The sequence below is a fragment of the Nomascus leucogenys genome, chromosome 17, assembly GCF_006542625.1.
Source record: "Nomascus leucogenys isolate Asia chromosome 17, Asia_NLE_v1, whole genome shotgun sequence".
NCBI lineage: Eukaryota > Metazoa > Chordata > Mammalia > Primates > Hylobatidae > Nomascus > Nomascus leucogenys.
The window spans coordinates 35,116,553-35,138,600 of NC_044397.1; the positions used below are offsets into that span (position 1 = coordinate 35,116,553).

At 60.2% G+C, this 22,048-nt stretch overlaps 5 protein-coding genes across 8 annotated transcripts in view; 2 read left to right on the top strand and 3 right to left on the bottom strand.

Moving 5' to 3' along the window:
* The window catches only part of AGFG2 (ArfGAP with FG repeats 2), a 28,722-nt gene extending 24,650 nt beyond the window's left edge, over positions 1-4,072 (top strand). For both annotated transcript variants that reach the window (XM_030797277.1, XM_003278097.3), the window contains 2 exons: positions 104-189; positions 817-4,072. In XM_030797277.1, coding sequence (XP_030653137.1) covers positions 104-189; positions 817-876 — 146 coding nt within the window. In that variant the 3' untranslated portion in view covers positions 877-4,072. The remainder of the gene's footprint in view (positions 1-103; positions 190-816) is intronic.
* A 976-nt stretch (positions 4,073-5,048) lies between these two features.
* Positions 5,049-6,380, top strand: LOC115830804. Its single transcript, XM_030795583.1, is given in 3 exon segments — positions 5,049-5,139; positions 5,208-6,126; positions 6,128-6,380. Coding segments are annotated over 3 exon segments (1,155 nt in total). The 3' UTR covers positions 6,273-6,380.
* A 1,738-nt stretch (positions 6,381-8,118) lies between these two features.
* On the bottom strand, positions 8,119-9,906 carry SAP25 (Sin3A associated protein 25). Of its 2 annotated transcripts, none has more exons than XM_030797288.1 (6): positions 9,487-9,906; positions 9,187-9,269; positions 8,996-9,102; positions 8,750-8,903; positions 8,545-8,642; positions 8,119-8,462 (listed from the first exon to the last, which is right to left on the bottom strand). In XM_030797288.1, the coding sequence occupies exons 1-6, from the start codon at positions 9,630-9,632 to the stop codon at positions 8,178-8,180; spliced, it is 873 nt and encodes a 290-aa protein (XP_030653148.1). In that variant the 5' UTR covers positions 9,633-9,906; the 3' UTR covers positions 8,119-8,177. The 2 variants fall into 2 exon arrangements, with proteins under 2 accessions (XP_030653148.1, XP_012351910.1); XM_012496456.2 differs by having other exon boundaries at positions 9,187-9,290.
* A 14-nt stretch (positions 9,907-9,920) lies between these two features.
* Positions 9,921-11,114, bottom strand: LOC105737719 (translation initiation factor IF-2). The gene has a single exon (XM_012496457.2). It carries the CDS (start codon positions 10,531-10,533, stop codon positions 9,952-9,954), a length of 582 nt encoding a protein of 193 aa, XP_012351911.1. The 5' UTR covers positions 10,534-11,114; the 3' UTR covers positions 9,921-9,951.
* LRCH4 (leucine rich repeats and calponin homology domain containing 4) lies at positions 9,934-22,046 on the bottom strand. 2 transcript variants are annotated; one of them, XM_030797255.1, is made up of 18 exons: positions 21,645-22,046; positions 18,034-18,178; positions 17,760-17,886; positions 17,495-17,600; positions 14,559-14,695; positions 14,308-14,420; positions 14,068-14,167; positions 13,731-13,821; positions 13,573-13,649; positions 13,406-13,467; positions 13,182-13,298; positions 12,993-13,061; positions 12,812-12,915; positions 12,604-12,687; positions 12,154-12,239; positions 11,788-11,925; positions 11,622-11,699; positions 9,934-11,205 (listed from the first exon to the last, which is right to left on the bottom strand). In XM_030797255.1, exons 1-18 carry the CDS (start codon positions 21,862-21,864, stop codon positions 11,008-11,010), a joined length of 2,052 nt encoding a protein of 683 aa, XP_030653115.1. In that variant the 5' UTR covers positions 21,865-22,046; the 3' UTR covers positions 9,934-11,007. The 2 variants fall into 2 exon arrangements, with proteins under 2 accessions (XP_030653115.1, XP_030653116.1); XM_030797256.1 differs by lacking the exon at positions 11,788-11,925 and having other exon boundaries at positions 10,562-11,205.
* Between the last annotated feature and the right edge of the window lie 2 nt (positions 22,047-22,048).

Sequence of the window (22,048 nt, forward strand, 5' to 3'; positions counted from 1 at the left end):
ACTGCTCTGTTCCCTTACTCCCCCAGTTTAGGAGGGCACCCCTTGCTGTCCACCTGCAAGAAGGCAGGCTGGTGTCAGCTGAGTGACTGCTCTCACCCCCTAGGCTCTTCCTTCGGGGACTTAGGATCAGCCAAGTTGGGGCAGAGGCCACTGAGCCAGCCAGCTGGGATCTCCACCAACCCCTTCATGGTGAGTGTCCCAGCTGGGGTGCTGTGGTAGGGCTCGTGGGCTTTCCCTCTGGGACAATCCTTCCAGAAGAGGCTGACATGAGGTGGCCCCTGTGCCCCTTCCTCATGAAGGTCTGCGTTGTCCAAGCCAGGGCTGAGCTTGGGCCTCAGCTCTTTTGGGCACTGGCATTTCCTATGCTGTTCCAGCCCTGCCCTTGGCTCCCTTCTCCCTCACTTTCCTTTTTTTTTTTTTTTTGAGACAGTCTCACTCTGTCTCCCAGGCCCAATCTCAGCTCACCGCAACCTCTGCCTCCTGAGTTCAAGCAATTCTCCTGCCTCAGCCTCCCAAGTAGCAGGGACTACAGGTGTGCACCACCACACCTGGCTAATTTTTGTATTTTTAGTAGAGATAGGGTTTTCCCATGTTGGCCAGGCTGGTCTTGAACTCCGGACCTCAGGTGATCAGCCCACCTCGGCCTGCCAAAGTGCTGGGATTACAGTGTGAGCCACCATGCCTGGCCTTTTCTCCCTCACTTTCCCACTTTCCTCAGCATAGCGATTTTTCAGGAGAAAGGACTCCTGGCTGCCTTTCTTCTAAGCTTCCAGCTCCTCTCCCCTAACCGGAAAATGTATTGTTCTTTCTTTCTAGACTGGACCCTCATCAAGCCCATTCACCTCCAAGCCTCCAACCACCAACCCCTTCTTGTAGCACTGTGTTTTTGGGGGGCCTCTTCCCTGCCTTCTGGGGCCCTCTGCTCCCTAGAGCTCTGGTGACCACTTGCCTGTGGGCATTTCTATGGGCCTTGGGGATGGTGGAGGTGCTAATGCTTTGCTTGGGGCCTACAGGTGAAAGGTGGCTGCCCTCAGATTCCACAAAGCCTCTGCTCCCCTCCCTCGTCCCACCCCCACCCAGGCAGGAAGCCCAGGAGGAGTGCAGGCGGGGCCTGACCTGGAGGAGTGATGGTTGAGGGGGAGGGATTTTTTTCAAAGGATCAGTTCCCTGTGGAACAGCTCTTCCCTGGGCCCAGCTCACCAGCGCTGCGCTCCTCGTGGACGGGAGCACAGTGGGGAAGGTAGGGGAAAGACGAGGCACAGTATTGACTGGGCAGTGACCAGACAGTCCTGAGACCCAGAGGGCCCAGGTGGCCCAAGTGCTCTTGGTGGCCCAGCTTGGCCAGCACACACTTTCCTCCTGCGGCACCCCCTGCTGAAGAGGTCCCCCATTGTTTTGCTTCCCCAGCGCCCAGGATGAGCGGTTTACCATCGAGCTCACCCGGGCCCAGCTCCTGTCAAGCACTTTAGTTAGCTGTTGGTGTCATGTTTGGATACCAGTGTTTTATATTTATACATAGAGAGGATTTTCTAATATAGCCTATTATATATAAATAGATCTATCTATATGCACATACATGCATATATACACACACCCAGCCGATCTCTCGCTCCCAGACCACTCTCATATGTGGGGAATGGGATGAATCCCCGTCTGTGCCTCGACCATCAAAGCCGGAGCTCCAGGGCTGGAGGGGGGCAGCCATGTGTCCTGACCCCCACCATCCCCAGAGCCTGGGTTTTCCAGGGAAAGGCTTTGTGCAATTGCCTGGTCTTTTTTTTTTTTTTTTCCCTCCATGTGCCTCCCTGTCCCCAAATCTCTGCACCAAAGCTCATTGCAGGCAATGTTGGAAAAGAACTGCATTTGAACGAAAGAAACGGCACTTGTGGTTTTGCTTCAGGCCACTTTGAGGGGTTGCAGGTCAGTCAGCATAACTGATCCTTGACCTGGCTCTGCTGGGCTGGACTGCCTGGGCCAGTGATAATGCTGCCATTGGCCAGAGACAGGGCAGAGCCCATCCCTGTCTGAACAAGAGTCCCGCATTAGCAACGAGAAGAAGCGTGGTGGGAGAGGGGCCGCCACTCCCAGGGACCGGAGTTTGTTGGATGCGAGGGGAATGCCCACTGGGGCCAGGGTGGGCAAAGGAAGTTGGTGCCGATGTGCTGGAAGTAGACCCCTCCTGGGTCTAGAACATTCTCTGCCCCAGGCTCTTTCCACCTGGGGATGTTGTGGCAACAGCTATGGTGTCTGGGCTATTTGTGTGGTGACAAGACAGACCTGGTCGGGGGTGGGTGGCAAACACCTCACCTGGCTGAGCACAGGCCATCTTGCTGTTTGGCCCAAGGCCAGGTGAGGCCCCTCCCTTTCCACCATTGCCGTGGCCATTCATTCTTGGGGTTTGTCTGGGTCTTCCACAGAGAGTAGCAAAGAGATATGGGAATTGGGTGATCAGTGTATTTACTTTGCAGATTTTTCTGGAAATAACCTCTAGCTGCCGCTATCGGCAAGTCTGGGATTGGCCTCCCTGTCTTTTCCAAGAATCAGGACCCATCCTGTCTGTTCTGTTCTGTTCTCCCAGCCTCTGCCCTCCTTCTGTCTCCTGGGCGGTCTCCCGCTTCACTCCCTGGCCTTTGCATGTTCCATCTCTTCTCTTTCTCCCCTCTTCGCCACCCTAGATTATCTCTGTGTCCCTCTACCTAATTCTCTTACCAGTTCTTTCCTTTCCGTTTAGAGCTGGAGGGAGGGAAGCTGGAATCTGTTATGGTGTATTAGGGGGAGGAGCCTTTCTATTCTTTCCCCTCAGCTTCCATCACCCTTCCCTTAATGCCAGGAGCACCGAGGTTTGGAACTGAGGCTAAACCGAAGGGCTTTCCCCTGCTTCTGTCACCCTGTGCTGTCTCCCAGTATCTCCTCACTATCTGGGGCCAGGCCCGGGTCCTCCCTTCAGACTCCCTTCCCTCCAGCCCACAAGGACTCCAGCCTGCTGGCTGGTGAGAGCTGGGTGAGCAGTAAGAAGTTAACGCCAGGTCAGCCTCGGGCCCCAGGGTTCTCTGGGCACAGGTTGACACTAGGAGCTGCCCTCCTTGGCCAGGGACAGCCCCAGCAGCTCAGGCTCCAGCCCTCCAATAAGCCACCTCTCCTGGAGAGTAGTAAAGAATGGAGAAAGGCCTGGCTTGAGAGGAAATGGAGAAAACATTGCCTGGTAGCTGCAGATTCAGACCCACCGCACACACCACGGGGCTAGAGTGACTCACCTGGGCTCACACTGAACTTCTGGCCAATGCGGGGACCATGCTCTGCAGACAGCAGTCTTCTAGCATGGCCCCAGCATTCAGCCAGTCGGTCACCTGTGGGCCATCCCCATGTGTGAGGAAGCAGGAGTCAGCCCCCAAGTGTCTCCACATTGGAGCTTGAAGGTCAGACCTGCGGGCCAGGGGATGGGAGTGGGGCTGAGGGTAGGGGCTGAATGTGTGGTTCTGTCCCTGTGTTGCCTTCCACAGAGGAGCAAGGCCTCGGGCTGAGGAAGGAGGGGCACGCTGGAACAGCCTAGTCTCCTCCCCGTGGATTCCCCCAAACCTGTAACATTCCTCCATAGGGGCTGAGAACACAGTGCACCATCCCTGACAGGGATGAAAAGTGGACCCCTCAGGTCGGGAGAGGCAGAGCTGAGGTTCTGCCACTTCCTGTCCCTGGGGAGCCACTCAAGTTACCAGGGCTACTGGCTGAAATAAATCTTTTCGGGGTAGGGCCAAGGGCAGTGTGTTGCCAAGGCAACTGATGTAGGCCAGTTGTGTGACTCCAGGCTTGTCCTGGTACTCAGTGGGTCCGATCACCTGGCATTGATCAGCACCCACCCCACCCCTGAGGCTTGCCCAGCCCCCAGGCCCTCAGATCCCTGCTCTTCCTGCCTTTCCTGCCCATGCATCACCCAGCACCCAAGGTTCAGTGACACAGGGTGGTTTGGAGCTGGTCACTGTCATAGCAGCTGTGATTTCACAAGGAAGGGTGCTGCAGGGGGACCTGGTTGATGGGGAGTGGGAAGGGGAAGGTATAAAGAGATCTTCCTTAGGTATCTTCAAGTCTCAGGGAGTAAAAAAGGCTCCTGGGCTCGGAATGCAGCAGGGACAGGAGCCCTTTGGTGGCCTCTTTGAGGCAGCAGCAGGACTGGGAGGGGGAGGGGTGTGCACATGTCCTTTGTGTCCCTGCCCCTTTGCACATGGTGCCTGTATCAAGGCCATTGGCCACATGGGACTATGGCCTTGAACACAGTCCAGTTTTGTTGGCCACTTACGGAGCCATCGCCTTTCTGTGGCCAACACCCAACACTGGGCAGTTGCTGAGCCCCGCCCCCCACCCCCCCACCCCCGCCCCACACCACACCACCTGTGCTTCGAGCCTCTCCTGCACCCCAGTGGGGCTTTGGCTTACCAGAGGTCACCTGGAGCAGGCCCTGGGTCCCACCTGCCTGCTGGCTGGGTGCTGTTGGTTCCCTGCATCTCCCTCTCAATGTGACCTTGGAATAGGTGTGTGAGGACCCCAGCTCCATGCACACGGCACTTGTCTCCCATATTCCCACTCACACGGGGCCCCTTCCCCAGGAAGCAGGAAGTGTGGCGGGAAGCCCTGCCCACCCTGCTCACCCTGCTCAGGCTGCCCTGGCCCTTGGACTAGGTCTGGGTCCTTGCTTCTGTTCTCTTGTTCTGTCTTTGTCGTATCTTGTTCCTTCCCTGAGGGAGCTCCTCCCTGAACGCCATCTTTATGGGGGCTGCATGTTGGCCTTTCCTCCCTGACCCTCGGCTTTCCCCTTTAGGCACCTTACTTGCCTTGGGTGATATCTCAGGGTCCTCTAAGATCCCACCAGGTGTCACCTGCTGGTTTGTCTGGTGCATCTTCACCCCCATCTCCCTGAGGGGGTCAGTGGTCCTTGGATCAGAACTGAGTGCAAAAATGTCCAATCCCCAGCCCAATCGCAATTTTTTCAAGAAGCAAAGGGTACCTCCACCAGGAAGTCCACACGTCCATGGTCGGAGCCTTCAGGTGGTCCCGGGATGGCATTTTTGGGCAGTGGTGGCAAGGAGGGGCCCAGAGCAATGGGGCAGCCCGAGGGGGTCTTCCTGAGAGATGGCCTCTTCCTCCGAGGTCTCCTTCAGTGGCCACTTGACTGGGTTCCAGCGGGTATGGTCTGTGCACCGGGACTACCCCCTGAGCTTACTTATCCCAAGTCACCTCCTATCACCCCAAACTCCCAAGAAACAATCTCCAGCTCAGAAATAATCCAGCGCAGTGCTCAGTGGCGGTGGCTCCTTTGGTTACTTGGAAGGGCACAAAACCACTCCTCGATGGGAAGGGGGTACACACAGGAAGGACACCTACAGGCCGAGGGGGGCGTGGCAGGAGCCAGCAGGGTGCATGGAGGCCCCGTTCAACGCCCTCTAATCGCCAGCGCCACCACCGCTGCCACAAGTCCGATCACTGGCCTCACACCGAGGCTTTCTCGGTTGCCCCGACGACGTGTCCGGACCGCAGTCAGCTGACCGCTAGAGACGCCCCCACGCTCTCTGCCCCTATAAAGGCTCAGTCTTGGGGTCGAGGCCGCCTCTCTTGGACTTCCCTACTCCAACTCCAGTTCCCGGGCGACGTGAGGATTAGTCTCGTGGGGTGGGGGTTCCGGAGCGGTCGGCGGAGGGAGGGAGGTAGTGGGGAGCCCAGGCCACGGGCAACAGTCACCGAGACACTCGCTGTGCGCAGAGCCCTTGCCCCAAACTTCCAGTCGGGAGCCCGGGAGAGACGCTGGGCATCAAGACGGGTGGCAGCCTGCCCGGCCGCTGCTCCCAGCCCGCCGAGGTCGCCACCTCACCCCCACCCCCACCCCCACCCCCACCCCTGCTGGCCTCTCCCCGTGCTCAAGACCGGAGACCCAGCCGTCTCTGCCTCTCCTGCAGCCACTTTATTGCCTTCGGCCCTGAATGAAGCCCGCAGGCGGCGGCCCCGGGGAGAGCTGGGAATGGCCACCGTGCCCCTCAGCCAGCTGCTGCCCTGGACCTGCCCTGCCGACGTGCGGCTCTGCGGCCACCTGTGCGCAGACCCGCCGCGTCCCGAGTGTTCCAAAAGCGAGCAGAAGTTTCGCGCGGGCCGAGCGCAGCCCCAGCCTGGCGGGCGCGTGCACCACCAGCAAGTGCGCAGACGCGCGCCAGCACCACCTGATCGTCCTCTACACCTGCGACAGAAGCCTGCGCGTGGCGGTGGCAGGCGAGGCGGAGCAGCAGGCGTGATACAACGCCCTGCTCGGGGAGCGCGGTGCCGCCGGTGAGGCCCGAGCCCCAGGCTTCCGGGGGCCCCGGGGGCTTGTGGCTGTGGTTTCTCCGTGGCTCGCCCCTCCCCCAGGTCGCCGAAAGTTCAAACATTAAAGGGTTTGCAGGTTTAGAGTTCTCCGGGCACAGGCCGGGCGCGGCAGCTCACGCCTGTAATCCCATTACTTTGGGAGGCCAACGCGGGTGTATCGCCTGAGGTCAGGAGTTCGAGGCCAGCCTGGCCAACATGGTGAAATCCTATCTCTACTAAAAATACAAAAATTAGCCGGGCGTGGCGGCACATGCCTGTAATCCCAGCTACTCAGGAGAGTGAGGCAGGAGAATCGCTTGAACCGGGGAAGCGGAGGTTGCAGTGAGCCAAGATCAACCAGTGCACTCTTAGGTAACAGAGCTAGACTCTGTCTCAAAAAAAAAAAAGTTCTCCAGGCACAATGAGGCCCAGGTGCTCAGGGACCTTCCTATGAGCACCTTCAGACTCCCTGTCCCCCATCCCTGAGACCCCGGCTTCTGCAGCCCAGTCAAGCGGCCTGAGCCGTCGGGGGTGTCTGGGAGAGGGGATCGATCAAGCAGCCCTTAAGACCTTGGCGAGGCTGGGGGCAGCAGCCTCCTACCCCAAGGGGCGGGATGGGGGCTACATAACCAAGGGAGTGGGGAGTGACTACCAGCCCATTCCTACAAGTCCGGGTTCAGGAGCCTGGACACAGGCCCAGGAGTGCCCATCGCGATGTGGGGGCTGGCTGGGGACGGGTAGGGACTCAGGGCTGCTCCTGCCCCCCTCAGAGCTGGCTGGGGAGTGAAGTGTGCACCAAGTTATCGGCCCCAGCGAGCCTCAGAACAGGCACCGCCAGTCCAGAGCCCCTGACAAGCTGCCTCAGCTATGTTGATCTGGACCTGGTTCTTTCTCTGGGGGCACTTGGTGACGTCCCCAGGGTCCGCACGCTCCGCCCGCATAGCTATGCGGGCATGGAGTTCTAGAGCTCCTGGGAGGTGCCAGTGAGGAGACCTGAGACCCAGGCAGCTCTCTCCTGCTGACTGATGGGGGAGTGGTTGAGGGAGGGACTGGAGGGAACAGCACTGGAATGCCCCCGCCCTGCCTCCTAACTCCCCACCGTGTGAGGGACTTTAAGGCCCAGATGCCACCTCGGACAAGTGACCTGCAGGGCAACAAGCTGGGGTCCTGCCCCCTCTGTCCCTTCCAGCTGTGGCACCTAAGTCTTGAGTAGAAGATTCTCCAAGAAGTTGGGCTATTTTATGGGAGAAAATTCTAGAACCCATCCCCACCCAAACCACTGAGACTACACATTTCTGGGCTTTCTCAGCTGAAGCCTTGATCCTCTGTTTCTCTACAGAGTTCGTGCAAGAATCGCTAGAGTCTCAGGTCGGCTGTGGCAGGGCCACCCTTCTGCCAGTGGTGACATTCACATGGACCGGCACCCTCCCCCACACACCTGCAGTGCGTTCTTTGTGTCTCTTCTGAGCCAGACAACTACCCCACCCAACCCAGAACTTAACTCCTGGAGCCCCAGCACAAGAGGTGTGGGAGCACCAGGGATATTACCGCTAGTGCCCGCTAAAAGTGAGGTGCCCCTTACTCCTCCGCCTGCTTCCTATACATTCAGCCCTGCACTGCCATGCAGACCACCCACCCACTCCTTAAAGGGGCTCTGCCCAGTCAGCCCAGAAACGCCTTAGGTCATGGATACCCTTGCCCTCTGCCTAACACAGCAGGGGGTGATCTGCAGTGGGACAGAAAGAGACCCCATTCCTGCCTCTATGACTTACTCTGCTCTCAGCCACACGGAGCCTGTTTTGCAAACCAACACTGTTTTATTGTCAACACAACCAGCTCACTCTGCCCCGAGAAGGCTATGGACAATGGGTGTCTGGGGTCTGTGGGAGAGAAAGGTCAGCACCCTGAGAACTGCTGGGGCTACCACAGGGGCTGGGTGGGTCAGAGGTAGGGTCTGGGGGGCCAGCTGCGGAGGAGCTGGGCCTAGGCTCCCCCTGGCTCATCTGCAGCAGGCCAGTGAGAGCGATCAGCTCCGGCCCGCTGAGCCAGGCAGTGGAGGGGCCCCGGGAGGGTGACAGGCCAGGGAGCACCTTGGCAGACATGATGGGGGGCGGCGGCAGCAATTTCAGAGAGCCCATCATCTAAAGAGAGAGAATGGAACGTGTTTCCTGCCAGGCAAGCCTGGAGGCTGGGGTAAGGACAGGGAGGGGAAAGAGCTCTCACCTGCTGGGGGGCCTTGGACAGGTACAGGGGGACACGCTGCCCCCGGGGCAGCAGAGGATCCGAGAGGAAGACGTCTTCACAGCACATCACCGGGAACCCTAGGAGGAAACACCACTAGGGTGGTGGGCTGCGGGCTCCCACCCCAGGCACTGGTTCCCGGAGAAGTTGGGGCAGCCTTGCGCCCCCAGGGGACCAAGGGAAGTACCTGCATCCGGGGGTGCCTGCTGTCCATTCCAATGCCCTGTGGCAGGGGCCACGGGCCTGAGACCCCTGCCCGAGGCTGCCTCGTACAGGGGCCAGAACGAGGGGTGACACAGTGTCCGGCCTGAGAACGAGACTCCTGAGCTCCAATTGGCCCCCTAGGGTGAGGAGGACAGAGCACTGGAGCCTCAGGCCACCGCACAGCTCCATGATCGCCCCAGCCAGCCCCACAGGTTTGCCCCCAACTCACCCACACCGGCCGAGGTCCTGCTTTGGCTTCGTACTTGGGGTCCCAGGGTGCTAGTGGAGTCATCCTCGAGGGGGCCACCTCCCAGGCCACCTGGGGGGAACGGGGATCTGGGGGGACACTTGCGGATTATAACAGGCTCACAGTCAGTGAGAGGCTCTTAGGGGTAGTAGAGGCAGCAGGGCCCGTCCTACCTGGGGCTCCTGGGGGCTGCTCAGTGGCCGGGCCTGGCGGGTGGCGGGGCAGCAGCAGCTGTTCTCTCCGGGTCCAGGAAGGGCTATGGGATGGGGGCTGTGGGCTGGAGGGGCAGGGACTGAGGCTGCAGCCACACCGCCCCCACGCACCCTCCCCTGGAGCCCAAGGGTGCCTGGTGCAAGGGAGGCCGAGGGACCCAATCTCCAGCAGGGACAATGGAGAAGCCTCCGCAGAGCGCGTGGTGAAGGCATGGAGGCCCCCAATCGCTGTCCCCCCACGGCTCCGTCCGAGCACCTCACCTGTCCCATGGGGGTGTCCCCAGCTCCCTGGGGGTGTCCGCTCCGGAGCTCCAGGGCTCGCTCTGGTCCTTGCCCGCCACAAGGCCTGGTCCCTCGGGAGCCTCCTCCGGGCCCGCGCCCCACCGCGGCGGCGACCAGGGCAACATTCCGCGTTCCCGAGCGCAGGACCGTACCGCCGTGTCCCTGCCGCCCGGCCCGGCCCGCTCAGCCTCCCTCCGCGGCGCGGCGCGAACCTACCCTCCTGACGAACCCAGCCCAGAGGCCTCGCGGCGACGCCGGCGCCCTGTGCGTCTCCCGGCCACGTGGCGCGTGCCACCCCCCACCCCGCCCTGGGCTCCCGCGGGCGCCCCCTGGCGACTGGGCGGTGAATTCCGGAAACAGAGCCCCCCCCCAACAATCCCGCGACGCGCGTGCTCTCAGACACAGGTACACCTGAGGGCCACCCACAGGGCTTCTGGCTTCTGTTTATTGCGGCTGACACGACACCTGCGACACCCGCGGTCCTTCCACCCAGACCCTCGGCCCCGGAGGCAGCCAGGCCCGTAGGCCAAGTGGGCCCAGGCCCAGGCCACCCTCACCAAGTGCTTGTCTCAGAGCGCGGAGCCCAGGCGCGTCTTCTGCTCCCGGGGTCCCGGGCGGGGTGGGCCCTGTGCCCCCACCTTCACCCCTAAGGCCGGTCCAGCAGGGCGTGGACGACAGCAGCGATGTAGGGGAGGCCCCTTCCCGGGGCCCCCTCCTCTTCCAGGATGTGATGGGGCTGGCACAGTGACTCCTGGGGGAAGGGGCCGGGTTAGCTTCCCCACGGTGCCCCCCGCGGCTTCCGGCCTGTGGCAGGGGGTCGGGGGCAGACCCGAGCATCACCGTGCGTTCGGGGCTCGGCAACAAATGAGACGCAAGAAAGCTGTCAGCGATAACAGAAGGGAGATGACACGGGGGGTTGGCGGAGGCTCCGGGCGCATGAGAGGCTGGCATCTCAGGAGGGAGATGCTGGTGGGCACAGAGCCATGGCCACAGCCACCACCACGCGGAGCAGACGCGCGCAAACATACACACACACACACACAGGCAGGGCGGCCACGGTCTGTACAGTTTATACACAAGAGATAGGAACCCAGCCTGGGTCCCGCATCCCTACAAATATAGATCCTCTCTACAAAATAGAGATAATTTAGCCCCCCCATAGCAGCTGTTGGGGGGGAAGGGGAGGGCACAGGAGGAAGGGGGAGACTCCAGCTCCTGCCACCCCTCACGGGGCACAAAGGGCAGGGGCAGGGCCAGCGGGGACATGAAGGCACCGTCAGCACTGAGAGGTGGGAACTCGTGGGGCTACTGGAGGGAGGCCAGAGGCTGGGGGCCCAGGGTCTGGGGGCACCAGAGTGGGGCCTCTGAGGTCAGTGTCTGCGAAGAGGGTGCACTAGTGTCTTTGGTCGGGGCTGAAGGCACCGCAAGTGGGGTGGGGTGGAGCAGAGGCCTTATAAATAGAGGGGAGGGAAAGGGGCAAGGGAGGGCCGATTTTGGGGCCTAGGAACCCAGGAGCCGAGTGTAGGTGACATAGAGCAGCAGCATGAGGACCACGTAGAAGACGACGAAGCCACCCAGACCAGAGGGGGGCCAGAGGGGTGGTAGGGCCTTGCCCCCCACCCGCTTCACGGCCTCCAGCGTGGTCCGCAGCCCCCGGGCAGTGCCCTGGAGGAGATCCGAGGGCGAGCACAGGTCAGCCTGGGGGAGAGGAGAGCAGGTGGACAAGGACAAGGGACAGACGTCAGCAGCAGCAGCAGGACAGTCCCTCCCACCCCTGCGCTCACGTGCTGGGGCCAGAACCACGCCCACATGCTGACGTGTTAGGGAGGGGGAGTGCAGGGCAGGAGGAGTGCAGGGCAGGGCATGTGCAGGACAGGTGACATGCAGGGCAGGGGGTGTGCAGAGCAGGTGACATGCAGGACAAGATAGGGCCTGCAGGGCAGGGGATGTATAGGACAGGTGACATGCAGGGCAGGGGGCATGCCAGGCAGGGCAGGGGCAGCCTGTGTCTCCATCTGAGAGCAGACACCCGCTGCAAATGGAAGCCCACCATCCATGCCACATGCTCGGCTGAGCCCGGCATGCCACCACTCTTTAGAAAGCAGCCCCCATACCTCAGGAACCCCCATTTTTCGACAGGCTTCTAGGAAACTCTCCACATTCTTCCGAGCCTTGAGGGCACTCAGTTTTGGCTGGGGTGGGTGAAAGAAGAAAATGTGGTAAGGGAGAGGCCACAGGCGCCCCGGCCCATCCCCCACCTCTTCCCTGGCCCCAACTGACCACAGCAGGGGAGGGCACATGGATGAAGGGCACTGAGCGTGGCCGTAGCTGGTTGGCCAGCTGGCACAGGATGACCCCGCTGGCCAGAGCCTCAGCCAGGTCCTCGGGCAGGGGCCGCTGCAGCCGGGACTCAAGGACCTGGGAGTGTAGACCACATAGAGCAGGGGTCAGGGAAGGAGAGGTGTCTGGGAGGCAGGGAGAGTGGGGGGCTCAGGGCTAGCAGGGAACTTGTGCCTGTCCCTTCCTGTCCTCAGGGGAGGTGCCAGAGTGGGCACAGAGGATGTGGAGGGAAGCTGGTCCCAAGGACAGCAACAGAAGGAAGTGCCCGGCCCAGGCCCCTGCCACGCAGCTCCCGCCTCTGCTCACCTGGCGCAGCTGAGTCATTAAGTCCTTCTCATCTGGAACCTGGGGGGACCGCCGAGGTCTCAGGACAGAGTCTGGTGAGGAAGGGCCTAGGAGAAAAAGGGGGGCATGGGGCTGCCTCTACTGCTCACCACTGACTCTGTAGCTGGGTCCCGGTGGCCTGGCACCCACACCTCCTGCCTCTCTGCTTGTGGGATTTTCTTTTTCTATTTCATGGAGATGGGGTCTCGCTATGTTGCCCAGGCTGGTCTTGAATTCCTGGGCTCAAGCGATCCTCCCACCTGGGCCTCCTAAAGTGCTGCGATTACAGGTGTGGGCCACCACACCCGGCTTGCTTGTGGGATTTTCAACACAAAGGTACAACAGACCCAGAGGGCTCCCAGGGCAGAAGGGTGATGTAGCAGTTGGTGCTGGCAAGCATTGGGTCAGCACTGGGGAGGGCGGGACACCCACCTGAGCCACTCTGAGAGGAGGAACGGAAGAGAAAGCTGTTTGGTCTCTGAATGGAGCCAAGCGGCCGTGGAGCAGGTGCTGTTGCTGGGGCCGGAAGCAGGGACACAGCGACAGGGGCAGGTGAGACAGGCATTCCCTCTGTGTCCCTCTCTCCCAACCAGCCCTCACCAACACAGGCCCCATCCTCCTCCCAAAATCCCTGTCCCACCTGGTCCAGCTATGGGAAGGGGCTCTTGGGAGGCGGGGGCAGGGGCGGGGGCTCCCTGCCCCGCTGCAGCCCCCACTTGGGAGGCACTGGACTTAGGCGGGCCACTGAGGAGAGACAGAAGGGAGTTAGAGGGATGGTCATAGGAAGCGGAGTGGGGAGGGGATGCTGGCAGGAAACCTACTTGTGCATGGCTTGAGTGGACACGGAGGCGGCCCCTCCCACAACAGCCCTGAGCCCTGGCTTCAAGAGGCTGGAACAAGGAGAGGTGGGGTCAGCAGCTAGCCCCGAGGCAGAAGGGCTCAGCGGGGCTCAGTGGCCCCATTTCCAGGGCTCAGTGTCCAGCAACAGCCCGGGCGGCCCTGGGTCCCACCTATCCTTCCTGGGGGCCCCCCACGCCCCGCTCTGCTGCTGCTGCCGCCGTTCCCGCTCCTGCCACAGCTGCAAGGTGTCCGGACGCCGCCGCTCCTCTCCTGCCGGCTCCTCCCGCCTGAGGTACCAAGACAGGGCAAGAGGGGCAGACCCCGGGGTCAGGGAAGGAGGGGGTTGGGGGGTGGGAGGATCGGGCAGTGGCGTCAGTTTGGGGGCTTGGGGTACCTGCCGCTTGGTGCCCTCTCCCTGTCCCCTGCCCCAGGGCTTAATTCGGGTGGTCGCTGCTCCTAAGGAGAGAACAGCAGAGCAGCTGAGAGCAGGCCTGTGCCCATGCCTACCCTGTCCCCTCCTCCAGCTCCCCTCCCTTGGGAGAGGCACAGCTGGGCTCTCACCTCCACACTGCCTCGCTCTTCATCCTCCTCGGGGACATGGCTGTCGATGAAGTCAATCTGCTCAGGGTCTCCGTCCGCTGGGGACGCCAGCATGTCAGTAAGTGAGCAGGGACCCAGGCCCTGGTCCAGCCCAGCTCCCAGCCAGCCCTGCTACTCACCTGAGCCGTCCTCCTTGCGTTCTCTGGGCCCCCGGGGCTCCCGGGCCAGCTCTGAGATCCGGAATGACAGCTCCGAAAATTCATCTGTTGACTGTAAAGGCAGAGGCAGAGATGGGAGATGGCCTCTCTGCACATGGGGGCTCAGGACGTGGGGCGTCCTGTGTGGGACTAAGCTCAGGGTCTCTGCTGAACCAGCCCTTCCCTGGGATGCTGGGCAGAGGGAAGGAAGAGGACAGCTCCAGCCTCTGCCTGCCACCCTGCAATTTGGAGGTCCCCAGTTCAGAGGTGCTCTCCCAGGGCTGATACCCTCAATCTCCCATGGACAGGATGCCCTTACCTCATTTCCAGACCACCTCTTGCTGCCACTATCAACGCTGTGGAAGCCTGAGTCCAGCCCGCCATTGTACCGATGTCCCGGAAACAGATCCTCTGCAGGGCTGGGGCCAGCCAGGCAGATCTGGTCAGCCTGATGCTGGACAACAGCCCCACAACCTCCTGCCAGAAAGCAGGGGGTGCCTGGGGCTGGGAAGGGGCATTCAGTATCCCAGGGCTTTCTTCCTCCCCACCTAGGACTTACCAGGGACTGAAACTCGGGGGCCGAGAAGGGGCCAGGTCCCCCAGGGCCGACCCACGCTGCCCGGCCTCTGTGGACAAGTACTTGAAGATATGAAGTTTCCCCTTCAGGCAGACCTGTGTGTGGGGCAACACACACCAGGGAGTTGGCAGGGAGGGCAGCTCCCCGGATCCTGCTCAGCTACCCAAGGGGACCAACCCCACTCCTGCCTAGCCACACCCCTGTCCCCGTGGCCCCCCAGGCACCCGCCTCACCTGGGCAGGCGGACTCTGCAGAGGGTTGCTGTCCAGCAGAATGACCTGCAGGTGCCTGAGGCGGCAGAAGGAGACCGGGATGCGGGAGACGCGGTTACAGGAGAAATCCAGGCGGACCAGAGGGAGGTCCCCCAGCTCTGGAGCAGGTGGGCAAGGGAAAAGTCAGGAGCATGCTCAGGGCTGTGGCCTCACGCTCACTCCCTTGCCCTTGGCTTCAGCTGGCCAGTCACCCTGGGTGCAGCACAGCCTCTCCCCTGGGTGGCTCAAGTCATTCCCCGGGAACAACCTCCCTGCTCCTCTCTCCACGTGATTCTGGTCCACAGTCTAAGCCAGCCTCCCTGAGAGGGCCATCCGGACGTCGGCTCAGCCTCCCCGGGAAGGCCCATCCGGATGTCAGGTCCCGCCCAGCCCTGTCTGTCCCTCCTCATCTCCTCGCCTGCCCACCCCACACTCCAACCCACCCTCCATTTTCAAATGATCAGCACAAGACACAAACCCTGTTCAAACACCTCCTGTGACATGCAGCCAGGGCTGCCCATGTTAAGCGGGTTGTGGCCACCTGGGAGTCCCCTCTCCCCAGCATGGGCCCAGCACTGCACCCTGCATGAAGTGCTGCCTGCCCACAGGGAAAGGTGCTTTTTGCTCATCTTAAAAAGGCACAGTCTGGGCCTGGCGCGGTGGCTCACGCCTGTAATCCCAGCACTCTGGGAGGCCGAGGCAGGTGGATCACAAGATCAAAAGATCGAGACCACCCTGGCTAACACAGTGAAACCCTGTCTTTACTAAAAATACAAAAAATTAGCCGGGTGTGGTGGCGGATGCCTGTGGTCCCAGCTACTTGGGAGGCTGAGGCAGGAGAATGGCGTGAACCTGGGAGGCGGAGCTTGTGGTGAGCTGAGATCGCACCACTGCACTCCAGCCTGGGCGACAGAGCAAGACTCTGTCTCAAAAATAAATAAATAAATAAATAAAAGGCACAGTCTGGATTCATGGTGGCCCTAAGCACAGAATAAAAACCACAGCTCCCTAACCCAGCATGAGGAAGGCTTCCATGACCTGGCTCCACGCACGTTTCCCACCTCACTGCCCACCCCTCCGGGCCCTCAGCTTCTGAGCCTTCCCAGGTGCTATTTGCTCAGCTGGGAGAACTCCATTTTCCCCGTCCATCCATCTTTCAAGGTTCAGCTCAAGCGTCACCACATCGGTGGATCTTTCCAGACATCCCAGATTGGATGGAACTCATTGCTCTTGCCTCTGTCCCCAAGGCATCTTGCTTGGATTTCTTTTTATGGCCCAGAGAGAGCCCTTCCTACCCCTTTTGACTGGGAAGGAAGAGGGCAGGTACAGAAAGGGTCAGGGAGTGGGGAAACAGGGAAAGTGAATGACCACCTCACTCCCTCCTTGTTCTTCAAAACCAAGTTCACACTCGAGCATGGCACAGGCCTTCCTGCCACGCCTGGCTTGCCTTCCTAACCCCATGCTTTGCACATGCTGGGTCCTCTGCCTGGATGCAGAAGGGTGGGGAATTCTCCTTCAATGGCCGGTTCCCACTGCGCCTGCGCCTCAGGTGAAGTCTTCCCCAGGTCCCCTACGCAGAGTCCAGTGCCGCCTCCCTCTAGCCCCCGTCCGGGGAACCCGCCATGGAACTTCCCTATGACTGTTTGTCTCTCCTCAAGAAGCCATTAAATCCCTAAGAGATGACCCCAGATCTTAGTCACATCACCCGCATCTACCCGGTCCCAACCTAAAACGCAGGAATCATACACACACACACACACACACACACAAACAACACACGTACACACACACAACCACACACAACACATACACATACACACAACACACAGAACACACAGACATAAACACACACAACACATACACATACACAACACATACATAAACACAACATATACACAAAGACACACACAGACACAAACACACACACGACATAACGCAGACATAAACATAACACACACACAAACACAGACACAGACACACATACACATGCACATAGACACAGACACATACAGACACAACACATACATGCACACCGACACACACACAAGACATAAACAACACACACAGACACAAACACACGCTGCTGCCTGCTGAACAAAAGGCATGCCTGCTTTGGGGCAGAGGCTATCAGTGCATCACAACGAGCACATTAAATGCGCCACTTGGGCCCTGGCACTGGCCCTGGCATCTCCAGGAGGAGTGGCGAAGCATCCCCTGACTCAGGTCTTTGAGAGCCCCTGCTGGAATGAGCAGGGCTGCTGGGTGACCTTGAAGGCCACCTCTGACCTTGCCAGTCTACCTGGAGCTGATGCACCCACCAGCTCCCCTTCTGTGCCTGTGTCCACGTTTCTAACAGAGCTGCTCATCTGCGCCCTGCCAGCATCAGAGGGTTGCTAGGTCAAGATCAAATCAGATCGTTTACAGTTCGTTTTATATACTGCAAAAGCCTGGGCAATGAAGGTGTAATTCTCCTCTGAAGATTCCTGGCCTGTAACCTCTTCAAAGCACATACACTGTTATGGACTGAAATGTGTCCCCCAAAAAGTCCTCTGCTGAAATCCTAACCCCCAAAGTGATGGGATTAGGAAGCAAGGCCTTAGGGAGGGAATTGAGATCATGAGGGTAGAGCCCTCATCAGTGAGAGTTGTGCTTCTTTATCAAAGAGGCCCCAGAGGGCTGTCTCTGCTCTCCGCCATCGGAGAGTACCACGAGGAGCCGGCAGTCTGCAGCCAGGAAAAGCACCCTGCCAGAAGCTGACCATGGAAGCACCCAGATCCTGAACTTCAGCTTCCAGAACTGTGAAAAATGAATGCCTGCCATGTATAAGCTACCCAGTCTGCAGTGTTTTCATTACCGCAGCCTGAGCCAACTGGGACGCACACACAAACACCTCCTCTCCAGTTCTTCATTCTTCTCACCTTCGGGCAGCGTACTGAGCTGGTTCCTCCGGACATTGAGGTCCCGCAGGGAAGAGAGGCCACACAGTTCTGCGGGCAGGGATTGGAGCTCGTTGCTGCTCACATCCTGGTATCAGGAAGGCAGTGGGAAGGGGCCATGAGACCAGGCCCAGCAGAACCCAGCCTCCCGTCTCTGTCTTTGCTCCAGGCCCTCCCCAACCTCCCCCTAGAAGGTCCCTGCTGCCTGGCTCAGGGGTCCCTTTCCTGGCCCTGTCCCCATTCTCACAAGCTGTCGCAGGCTTCCCAGGGTGCCGATGTCAGGGGGCAGGGTTCCCAGCTTGTTGTTGCTGACGATGAGGACTCTCAGGGGCAGCTGGCAGATGTAGGGTGGCAGCAACGACAGCTGGTTTCGGCTGTGGAAGGGAGAAAGGCAGCGGGCTGGCTCCCCAGGCATGGCATCCCAGCACTGCCATCCTCTCAGGGTCACCGGGTGGGTCACTCAGTAGTACTTGAGACTGAGAAGGACACGCTCCCACGTGGCCCTGGCTCGGCCTCCCTACCTGAGGTTGAGGTAGGTGAGGGCTGTGAGATTCCCCAAGGCTGGGTTCAGGCATCTCAGGCAATTGTGGTAGAGGCTCAGGCCCTCCAGGGACACCAGCTGGCACGCTGCCTCGGGCACCTCGGGAAACCGGTTCCGGGACAGGTCTAGGGAAAAGGAGGTGTCAGGGGAGAGTTGCGGAAAGGCCCAGCCCCGGACAGGACCTTCAGTCCCTCCAAAGCCGGCTGCCTGCTCCCTAACCTCCAGACCTAAAGATTCAAGGCCATCAATGTGGCCTCCCAGGAGAGATAACAAAGCCTTCTGCCAATGGGAGCACATTCCAGGCGTGACCAGAATGGCACAGGGAAGGCAAAGGCCTTAGTGTCACTGGGCTGGAGAAGCCTCAGACTTGGGGGTTGGGGAATGTCAGTGGAGGGCTATCCTGGAGAGCAGCTGGAATCTCTAACTCCTGTGGTTCCTGTTCAGAGATGCCAGGTGAGGTGGAGGACAGAAGGTGAGAGGAGGGGTCGGTGCTCACAGGAAAACAGTAAGGCGAGGGGCTGGGGGGCTCCCGGAGGGAATATGGGAAACCCCTGGGGCAAACCACAGGGAGAGCCCATCCCTCCTCGGGGCCCTTCTTCCCTACTCCAGTGTGTTTTCAACACGGGAAAAACCACAGGTCACTCTATCTTGGTTCTAGAGATTAAGTCCCTGACACCAGACGAGTTTTTCGCCAGCCCCAAGGACCAGCAAGCCTAGTCCAAAGTACCATAAAGTTACTGATTCCCAAGGGCTGGGAGGGAAGGGCAAGAAGACCTGGTTGGAGATGGGAGGTGGAGTTCCCAGGTCCCTCCCATCTGGGCTTCTCTGGCCCAGGGCAGGCATCTTTCCTACCCTCTGCTAGCCCTAGCAGCCCCGCTCTGCTTCCTCTCTTACTGACACAGACTTCAAGAGATCAGCAACTGTGTGAGCATCTCAGGCATGGTGAGGGTGGAGAGTGTGGAGGGGGGTGCTGGGGTCTACAATCACCCTGTTATCTGGAGCACCGCCTTGCTATGCGGAGGCTGGCAGCCTCGGGATTCCCTCTAGCATGGAGCCACTAACGGCTTAGACCTGGAGAAGCCTGCCTTTCTGTTTCCTTGGCCCAGCCTGTCCTGGGAGGGGCCCAGGGCCCGCGATGGGGAGTCCCAGGCCACAGACCTGGTGAGCTTCTCCAAGGGCCCTTCTCAGGGAAGGGCAGGTCAGCAAAAGCAAGCAGAGGAGAGGAGAAGCTGGGTATATCCCCCAAGGAAATGAGTCTTGTGACAGGAAATGAAGTAGAAACAATCTGTCAGGTTCTGGCTCTGGTAGGCCCCGTGTTTACCAGGGTGGATAACAGCCTGATGCCCCAGGACCCCTCTCTCTTCCTCTCTGCCCAGCCCTGGTGCACAGACAGAAACCCTAGCCTGGGAGATGACCATTCTGGAGAGGGTGGGGGCACAGCATCTGCCCCTCCCAGCCTCGCCTCCACCTGCCCGCTTTCTCTGCGTCGGCAAATGTGTTTGTGTGTGTGCATGTGGACGAAGGGGGTGGAGACCGAGTTCTCAGAGTTCTGATGGGGTAGACGGTGGCGGAGACAAAAGCTAGGAGCAGAAGGGAGCTCAGGCAGGAGACAGGGCACAGGGGGCACAGGATGTGGTCTGGGAGAGAATGAGCTGCACTTCTCCTTTGCAAGATGGCCCCTCCCCGCCACCTCAGGATTCTTCCTACTATCACCCCAGGGAGCCTAGTCCAAGGGAGATCAGGGACCCAAGACATAGGGGACACGCAGAGAAGACACTCAGAAAGAGATGGGAGACGGGAGGGGAAGGCTCAAGGCAGTCCAAGCAGCAAGGCACTGATGCTTTTCGTCTGCTTGGAGGGCGAGGAGAGATGGAGGGCAGGGTAGGGGCAACTGTATGTTTTTGTCACTTCCCCTTTCTGCGCCAGCCTGTAAGCACCCTGCTTGGGGACAGGGGACAGAGGAGAGAATTCTGGAGAAGAGGGACCCCACTTGGCCTAGAACCTGGGCCCTGGAAAGACTGAGGATTCCTGCGTGGAGAGTGGGGCAGAGGAGGGTTCTCGGGAAGCTGGGATTTTCCCCTGCAAGCTCACAGGAGCGCGGCTGCACCCTGAGCCGGAATGCTGGGGGAGGAGGGGGCAGAGGGCAGGAGCTGGGAGGGGCTGGGGAGCTCCGGGTAGTTTTCCCCAAGAGTCCACACAGGGAGAGACAGCCTAAGGAAGTAAAGAATAACATTTGGTCTTTGTCAAAAAAACAACCAAGGGGGAGGGGAAGGGAACAGACAGTGAGTGTCACACAGCTGCTGAGGTCAATCTGGAGCATGGGGTTAGGTGGGGGTGGGAGGGAACCGGGCTGTAAGGGGTAGGAATGGCTCCTGGAGCTCACTCATTCCCGATCTCACGTGTTGCAGAGCAGGCGAGATCAGTGGGGAGGTTTCGACTGGTTCTCCCCAGAAGAGGGGAGAGGGCGTGTGCCAGTGCCGGCCTGAGTGTTCCCAGGTGAGCAGGCACCTGCTTAGGGAGAAATAAGCACTTTCCTCCAGCTCTGGTCCCTCACCCTGCAGACGGAGAGGAGGAAGAGGCCTGGGCTAGGGTGAGGCTTCGGGAATGCAGTCCTCCTCCCTGATCCTGATCCCCACCCCCAGCTGCCGGCCCAAGGTCATAGGCTGCCTCCTGAGTAGCTGAGGCCTGACTCACCTGTCACAGTTAAGTCCCCCACCCTCTACCATCCACAGACACCAGGGTGGAGGTGCATGGTTGGACACATCCTGCTGGTGGAGGCGCGGAAGGACAGTCTCTAGCTGGCCAGCACTCCCAGCTAGCAGATAAGATTTCTTTCCCTCCAGCAACGTCCTCAAGTCCCTCCCCTGGGGTAAAGCAGAAACTGAAATGGGAATTCTAGGATCCCTATGAGGTCACAGGCTCCACAGTGACCTTACAGGCTTAGGAAGGAGGAGGAGGAATCTCAGATAAGCGGGTTGGGGATAACAGGCGGAAGAGCTCAGGGAGAAAAGAGTGAAGGGAGGTAGACATTTGCTTCTTTCCCATAGGCTGGAGGGCTGCGTGGACAGTGGAGAGAGCCAGGACCTTAGGGAGCGAGGTTGCGGCACAGAAAGCAGAAACCTCGGGCTTAGGGGCCAGTCACTGCGAAGGGGGTGCCCGGGGCTGCTCGGATCTCGGTGGGACGGGGGTTAAGAGGTGTTGATGAAGAGGGAGAGAAAGCAGTTATTAGAGGAGCACGTGGGGACTGCTTCATAGACCGATTGGAGCTGAGGTTAAGAGATCATGTAAATAAGCCAACCAGGTGAGGGGCGGGACCATCCTACAGGTGCGCAGCTATGCAAATAAAGAGAAAGGAGGAATCTCTCCCAACGCTCGGAGGCGCCGGGCGTTCTGTGCAAACAAGAAGCACGTTCATTGCCTAGGAGGTTCTCAAAGACGGGAGGAGGTTGCTGCAGGTTTACGGCAATCAGGAGGGGCAGCAACCCTGGCCGCCAGGTGAAGGGGCGGGCCCGACTCCCGGGCTGGGCGGGGTCCGGGGTGGGGCTATGCAAATGAGGGTCCCGGTCGGGCCCGCGGCCCGGCTGCACTCACCAGCCTGGGTGATGTCTGACAGGTCGTAGCTACGGGCCGCGCCCCGGGGGAAGTGCTTCAAGCGCCGGTTAGACAGGTTCAGGGTCCCGGTGGCCACGGCCTCCTCTAGGGCCCGCTCTGCACTGCGGCTCCCCGGCAGACCCGCAGACCCGGGCACGGAGGTCGTGGCTGCCGCCTCCTCACCCCCAGCGACGAGTGGAGCCGCTACGGCCGCCGCCATCCGCTCCCGGCGGCTCCCGCTGCCTGACTGACGGGACCGGCCGTCCCTCCTTCCCCCACCCCCTCCTTGGAGCCGCCGTAGTTGCCTCAAGGGGGAGGGAGCGGCGTCCGGGACCCGACGGACCAATCGTAGCCCCGAGACGCGTCAGAAGCGGCCAATCAGAACCCGTCAGTGGGGTGGAGCT

Coding starts and splice junctions, on each gene's coding strand:
- LRCH4 (XM_030797255.1), bottom strand. CDS start 21,864: ATGGCGGCGGCCGTAGCGGCTCCACTCGTCGCTGGGGGTGAGGAGGCG. Junction 13,468..13,572: donor AAGAGCGAGGCAGTGTGGAG/GTGAGAGCCCAG, acceptor TTCTCTCCTTAG/GAGCAGCGACCACCCGAATT. Junction 12,688..12,811: donor CCTTCCCATAGCTGGACCAG/GTGGGACAGGGA, acceptor TTCCGGCCCCAG/CAACAGCACCTGCTCCACGG.
- SAP25 (XM_012496456.2), bottom strand. CDS start 9,632: ATGTTGCCCTGGTCGCCGCCGCGGTGGGGCGCGGGCCCGGAGGAGGCT. Junction 9,291..9,486: donor GGGACACCCCCATGGGACAG/GTGAGGTGCTCG, acceptor CTGCCCCTCCAG/CCCACAGCCCCCATCCCATA. Junction 9,103..9,186: donor GCAGCCCCCAGGAGCCCCAG/GTAGGACGGGCC, acceptor GTGTCCCCCCAG/ATCCCCGTTCCCCCCAGGTG.
- LOC105737719 (XM_012496457.2), bottom strand. CDS start 10,533: ATGTTTGCGCGCGTCTGCTCCGCGTGGTGGTGGCTGTGGCCATGGCTC.